Source organism: Octopus bimaculoides, chromosome 9 (assembly GCF_001194135.2).
Source record: "Octopus bimaculoides isolate UCB-OBI-ISO-001 chromosome 9, ASM119413v2, whole genome shotgun sequence".
In the NCBI taxonomy this organism is placed as follows: domain Eukaryota; kingdom Metazoa; phylum Mollusca; class Cephalopoda; order Octopoda; family Octopodidae; genus Octopus; species Octopus bimaculoides.
Window position 1 is genome coordinate 75,671,617 of NC_068989.1, and position 8,288 is coordinate 75,679,904.

General features: G+C 35.5%; 1 protein-coding gene across 1 annotated transcript in view; it reads right to left on the minus strand.

The window, feature by feature from the left end:
• Positions 1–4,395, minus strand: part of LOC106869762 (uncharacterized) — an 80,073-nt gene extending 75,678 nt beyond the window's left edge. Inside the window, exon 1 of the mRNA XM_052970795.1 lies at positions 4,341–4,395. Coding sequence (XP_052826755.1) covers positions 4,341–4,380 — 40 coding nt within the window. The 5' untranslated portion in view covers positions 4,381–4,395. The remainder of the gene's footprint in view (positions 1–4,340) is intronic.
• Positions 4,396–8,288: the final 3,893 nt, after the last annotated feature.

An 8,288-nucleotide genomic window follows, 5' to 3' on the forward strand; every position in this document is an offset into this window, starting at 1 on the left:
TATATATATATATATATATATATATATATATATTCACGTATACATACGCACACGTATATGGATGTACACATGACAAAGTTACCATTGGTTTCACGTCTATCATTGCTCTTAGCAATATAGGTAGCCCATCAGACCCGCTGGCCGGAGGTACATAGCCCCTTTACTAATAAAGATAAGACTACGAACAAATCGACCCTGTGGACTCCTTCGACGTGATGGTGGGAGCATTTGTAGCACAGATATCTACGACCTCATAGAATGATATATCCTGGATACTTTAACGAAGAGATTCTCGTCAGTTCATTTTGGTCTATACAGAGATGACGCTTTAGACATCTCTAGAGGCGAAAACAAGCACAGCCCGTATTGCACATAGATTTACGAATAAGAATACGCTTGTGTGAGACGTGAAATTTGTATTTCGATGACCCTTAGTTCGATTGTTGGGATATCAGTAAAGAGTTTTATCGTCTTGTACTACACAAAAGACAGTTCTCTTTAACGATGTCTTATTGAAAAGCCGGTTTCTGTGGTAAAGGATTTCAATCATAAATGTTATCCTTTTGCGTGGGATTTCGCAAAAATATTCCTACTATAGTCTCGGATAGACCAAAGATTTATGAGTGAAATTGGGTTGCCAGGAACAAACTGGAAACCCATTGGATGAACTATAAATGATTTTAGGTGGTAGGCATAATACATTGCTTGATTTATTACGCCACAACGACATTTTAGGCGAGAAATCTCTCCTGAAGATCGCAGTGGTGTGAAACCAGAGTCGCAAGAGAAAGATTCAGTTTCAATAAACCTATAAAAATCTTTCTTCTCATTTATTTGACGTAATTCAACTTCCTTCATTTTTCTCTCCACTTCTCTGTCTGTCTGTCTGTCTGTCTTGTCTGTCTGTCTGTCTGTCTGTCTGTCTATCTGTCTGTCTGTCTGTCTCTTTCTCTCTGTCTCTCTCTTTCACACTCATCATGTATTATTTAACTCTCTCTCTCTCTCTCTCTCTCTCTCTCTCTCTCTCTTATTTTCCTTCTATCATTTCACTCATCCTCCCTCTCTTTTTATCATTCTTTATCTACTCTGTACATAGTCTCTCTCTCTCTCTCTCTCTCTCTCTCTCTCTCTCTCTCTCTCTCTCTCTCTCTCTCTCATATACAGGCGTTGTCATTTTATAATCTTCTTTCTCTCACTAATTTCTCTTAATACCTCTCACCCCTTCACCTCAACTACAGACACACACAACATCAACAACACACACACACACAAACTCATGCATGCGCACAGACATACGCACGCACGCACGCACACATGTACACACATACACACGCACGCACGCGCACCTCCCCACATACGCACACATCCATACATCCATTATTTCACACATATATATATAATTTTTGTATGTCTTCCGCATATAATCCTGGCTTTTGTTTCGTGATAAGGAGCTGTTCACGTTGGTCCGAATTCCTTATATTTTATTATTGTTGGCCACCAGAAAGGCATTAACATCACTGGGAAATGGCGAAATGATACTGTGAACACATGTATGTATATATATATATATATATATATATATATATATATACATACATACATTTGACATATATTCGAAGGTGAGTCAAAAATGAATGCCATTTTCTTTATTTCATGTGAATTTTTTATAGAAATAACTGAAAAGTTTCCCAGTTATAAATGATTATATCATTTACGTTCTGAAATATTTTGTCTCTTACTTTTCAGGTTTTTAGACTGGTAAGGAAAATTCAAAATGGCTGCCCATAGAGTTATGTCAAAAACACAGCACAGTGATTTCTTGTTGGTGAGGGGGAAACCCCTGTGACCATTCACTGACGATTACAAAAAGTCTATGAGGACAATACTTTAGATCATAGCAATGCATGCAGGTGGGTCCGTCGTCTGAAAGATGAAAAGGTGGGAACTGTGAGTGTAGCCAATAAACCCTGTTCTGGCCGTCCGTCCGTCCACTTCTGTGAATCCTGCCAATAAAGCAAAAGCAGATGCTCTGATCAGAGAAGACAAGCGCATAACTCTTGATGAGTTGGCAGAAAACCTTGAAGCGAGCCATGGAAGTGCTTACAGCACTGTCGAATCACTTGGCTTTTCAAAAGTGTGTGCCCGTTGGGTACCGAGAGAGCTGACTACCGAAAGCAAGACTGACAGGGTCAATGCCTGCACTGAACTTCTCGAACAAAGTCAAAGAGACAACACCTTCTCCCGAAGGCTCGTAATAGGTGATGAAATATCGGTTCATCATTATGAACCGGAATTAAAGAGGCAGTAAATGGAATGGCGCCACTCTACGTCACCACCACCGAAAAAGTTCAAGACGTAAAAGTCAGCTGGAAAAATCATGGTGACTGTCTTTTGGGATGCTCAAGGTGTCATTCTGGCCGAATTTTTGCCAAAAGGAAAATCAATAAACTCTGAGGCCTACATTGAGACCCTGATGAGGCTCAGAGCAAGAATCCGACGAGTAAGTCCCAATTTACCAATCGACAATGTCCTCCTTCTGCATGACAATGCTCGACCACACACAAGCATCAAGACAAGGGAGACAATCACCTCATTCAGGTGGACAACTTTACTGTATCCTCCATACTCAGCAGATTTAGCGTGTTCGGACTATCATCTCTTCGGCCCCATGAAAGAGGGTTTGAGAGGCAAACATTATTCCAGTGACGAGGAAGTGAAAACTGTATTGAAGTAGTGGCTCAAAGAAGTGTCAACAGAATTTTACGGGCCAGGGATACATGTTCTCATTCGAAGATGGAACATTGCTATTGAGAGAAATGGTGACTATGTTGAGAAGTAGGGATGTGATCCACAGAGGACCAGCTTCATTTTGATGTATGATACATGTTCCTGTGTTGATAATTATACCTGTCCTAAACAAAACTGCATTACTTTTTGACTCACCCACGTATATATATATATATATATATATATGTGTGTGTGTGTGTGTGTGTGTGTGTGTGTGTGTGTGTGTGTATGTGTGTGTGTGTATGTGTGTGTATGTGTGTGTATGTATGTACATACACACACATATATATGAATATATGTGAGTGTGTGTGTGTAGTGATTTATGTATATACACACATATATCTGATACATATGGGTCTGTGTATCTGTCTGTCTGTCTATCTATCTATCTATCTATCTATCTATCCATGTGCATGTGTATGCGTGTGTGCACTCAGACATATAAAATTAGAATCTCCTAGAAACTATATCACATTTTTGGCCTGGCCTACTAACTTCGGTGAAGCCATGCCTACACAAACACCAGCACAAACCACACACACACACACACACACGCACACACACACACACACACACACACACACACACTGCATACATATAATCTTTTTCATTTAACAATATAATCAATGAAATGATGGCGTCACGTAAATATTTTTCGCTTGGCTCATTGAATCCTATAAAGCCGTACCTTTTCACTCACACATACACATGTATGTGTGTATACATATATCATTTAATGACACGAGAGGCATATATAATTACACACACACACACACACACACACACACACACACACACACACACACACACACACACACACACACACACACACACACACACACACAATTTAAGAATAAAATCTATTAAACGTTTTCGTCACCAAAATATTTTACTCTATCACAAACACAGGCACGACATGATTCTGTGGTTAAGAAGTGCGTTTCGAAATCAAGTCATTTTGTTTGCTTCGGTCTTAAAGTGCACCTACATTGGGCGAATGTTTTGTGCTATAATCCAGCTACTACTTTGAGAGTGAATTTGCCGGACGGATACTGAAAAATATAAATAACCATTTGCTCTACACACACACACACACATATATATATATATATATCAAACTCGTATATCCCTTCATGGATTAGTAGTCATTTTGAGCCTTGATTTAAGAATGCAACTGCCCATTTACACACACACACTCACACGCATGAATATATGTATGTATATATATACATATATACATACATGAATACATACACACACAAACGCACACACACATACATTCATGCATACACACAAACAGACACACATATATACATACATAGACATGCATACAAACACATATGTTTGAATATATATATATCTCTTGACAACCAATGTTGGTGTATTTATGTCCTCGTAACTTAGCGGTTCAACAAAAGAAACCGATAGAATAAGTACTAGGCTTACAAAGAGTAAGTTATGGGTGTCGATTTCTTCGACTAAAGGCGTTGCTCTAGCATGGCCGCAGTCAAATGACTGAAACAAATAAAATAATAAAAGAAACAAGAATATACCTCTATGCGTCTGTTTTTGCTCATCTACCAGCCTTTTCATTGTGGCTACGCAAAATCTGTTTTAATACTTACACATCTCTAAGCATACAAAACAACATTAAAAACGTTTAAGTAATCCGTTTAACCAACAAATGTCCAATTGGAATAAAACGTCCATTTCAGTTGTACTAAGGTACAGTTATCTCCCATGTAATATTTCCATGGGAAGTAACTCCATTACACGAGTTGTCTCCCCACATAAACTTTTGGGTTATCACATTTTCTGCGTATACACTGTCTATGCATCCCTGGGAAACGTTTTAGAACCCTCATATGTTACTAACTAACGTTTATGCGGATTGCTATAAATGTCCCTGGAAGAGTAGCAACACAGGCACTGTTGAAAGAATGCGCATGATAATCAATAATCTGCAATATATAGCAAAATCGCGATGCACGAACTTTCTCAGATGCTTACTTCTTCAAACATTTCCCGGTTGGTCAAGGTAGGATTTTCACGGATCACAGTAAATTCTTTTGCAATGAGAACATCATCCATTGTTGTAGAAGTTTAACCAGATTTGAAAATCGTCTTTGCTTGATATTATTCTCAATTTGAAGCATTGGTAAAATTTGTGACATTGTATACAGCTCAGACAATCTTCTTCATAAACCTGTTGCAATTGTTATGTCAGGCTTAACGTAAAATTCCATTGCAAACGAATTTTATAATAAATTTTATTCCAATTTTAACATTGAGCCTCTCTCTATCATTAAATATACTGCTGCTATTATTAAAGGTTTTAGAGAAGGCGGCGGGCTGGCAGAATCTTTAGCATGCCGGGCGAGATGCTTAGCGGTATTTCGTCCGTCTTCACGTTCTGAGTTCAAATTCCACCGCTGCTGACTCTGTCTTTCACCCTTCCGGGATCGATACAATAAGTACCAGTCGGGGTCAATGTCATCAAACTTAAACCCTTCTCCAGAAATTGCTGGCCTTGTGCCAAAATTTAAAACCAATACTAATTCTCCGGTTTGTTGGAAGTAGACATCTACATTTGTCTAAACTTCCAGCATTATTTTATTATAGATAGTGTAACAACTGACAACCAATGTTAGATTGTTAGTTACATATGATACAATGAAACACAGAACGGATCCCAAAATGGTGCCTGGTAGTCACCAATTAGTCTTTGGTATGTCATGCGCCCTTAGGCTCATAAGACCGAAAGTTAACCTGGTATCCTTGGCGTATACATAACTGAGATTACAACAATCCCTCTTGAACGGAACGTCAGCCCAGCGCAGGGTAAACGTCCCAGCTATTGCTGGAACGCATCTACAACTAAATGAACTACAGGTGCTTTCCTTCAAGATTGTAAATACCAAGAGCAACTTTAGAATTGACAAATCTAAATTATCGATTTTAATTTCTCTGACAATAAATCTTTCTGAAAGGGATCAGCAAGCTCTAAACAAAGCTTTATCTCTCAATTATCCATCACTATGGAAACTGTTGCTATTTACTGCTCCTATTAGTTCCTGTGGTTATGAGATTTAGAAATCATTAATGAATTGTTTTGCAAGTATTAATATAAAGAAGACATTCTGAGAAAATATTTGATAGGATAGTTATGGTGACTTTAAGAACCACACTATTTTATGTAAAGGTAACTTGTTTCATGATTACATGGGAGAATCTGCACTCTTGCGCCGCTGTACTCTTGCCCTTGCTCGAGCTGTTAGAAAAGAAACTCCCAAATCATTCCCCAAAATCAGAAAAAAACCCTACTGTCTAGGAAAAAGAAGTTGGATAATGAGGTTTAACACTTAAGTATTCAGATTACTTTGTCAAATGTAATGATTATATATCCAAATTATTTTGAATTAATCATGTATTACATTGTAGCTTCGGAATTTTGAGGATGTGGTTGTTTATCTTCAGAAAGACATTGTAGGTTATGTGCAAGAGGCTGAATCTGGCCAGTTTGAACATAAAACAAAGTACAGTATTTGGGCCTGATATGGCCGGTTTGAATGCAAAAGCTTAAGATGCATTATGTGTGACACTAAGAGAAGAGACTAATGATTTGCTTCCCTTTGATATGAGTTAACTAGGGTGTGGGTATTAGATAAGAAAATCGAGTAAAAAAAACAATGAACAATACATCTGAAGCAAAGATTTAATACTTGTATTTAAGACGTATCTTAGAAAAGCATGAAAAACAAACTGTAAAAACAAGAGAAAATAACAAAAAACAAATGGTATGTTTTTCTGAACAGTTGATATTTATTAGTATATAAAATATTTAATTTGTCAATTTATATTTTAAATAATAACAATCTTCGATTATTTTTTGGCGTATGAGTATAGATATATGTTTGAAAAAAGGAAAAAAAAACACTTTTACCAATATACACAAAGTTACATACACACATATTGGTACATATTCATAAACACACATATACACACACATATATACATGCATGCATACACACACACAAATATATACATGTACAAACACACATATACACACACATATATACATGCATACACACACACAAACACACACACACACACACACACACACGCACACACACACACACACGTAAGCAGTCATTGTTTTCGATCATGACTTTCTGACGGTAATGCTTGCTACCATACTAGTATCACGCTCTGTCGGGTAAACCCTTCCAATGTGAAACAATGGAGACATGGAGCGGTAGATTTACATCCATGGACAACCGCTCGTATTTGATAACAAAAATTTGCTCAAGACTGCGTCTTGTAGAAGAACTTTGATTTGCTGATACGCAGGCCGCTAAGATCAGAGAAGACAGATCTATGATCTACACGTGCACGAATGTACATCTGCATACATATATAGACGAATACATACATAAACAGAAACAGACACACATGTATGTGCGTATATATATGTGTATATGCGTATATATATGTGTATATGCGTGCATATCTGCTCAAACACATATATAATATCAAACAATTACAAAAATGGGACAAATTAAATATTTGAGTGACACGTCTTTATTAATGATAATATAAAAGAAACAAAAACGGCAAAAATATTAATTAATAAGCTAGTATTGTACAAAAATAGAGTTCTGTATATTGAACATAACGTGAGCACTGAATACGTAAGCGATAAAATATACGGTGGAGCGAAAGAGAAATATTATAATCATACACTTGTTACCTATTTCGATTTTTCCTTATATGAAAAATCACTTGAAAATCTCCCGACTATTAATGCTATAGTAGATGATTGTTTTCTTTTTGTGATATGAGGCCATAAATGATCTTCTAAGTGTTTTATAATAAAATGAAAAAAAACAAAAACAAAAAAAACCATGAACGTTTTCTATATGCCTTATATATATTCGTAAATACATGAAAAATATATAAATATCTTGACTCACTGCTATATATATATATATATAGATATATATATATGTATATATATACATACATATATATATACAAATATATATTATATACATATATATACATATACATATGTACATACATACATATCTATACATATACATACATATCTATACATACAGATACATACATACGTATATATACACATATATATATATACATACATGCAAATACATACATACATATATATACATATATATACAAACATATGCATATATATATATACATATATACCTATATATATATACATACATATATATACATATATACCTAGATATACATATAAATATATATATACATATATACCTATATATATATACATACATATATATACATATATACCTAGATATACATATAAATATATATATACATATATACAAACATATATATATATATATATACATACATATATACAAACATATATATACATATATATATACATATATACATACATATATACAAACATATATACAAACATATATATATATACATACATATATACA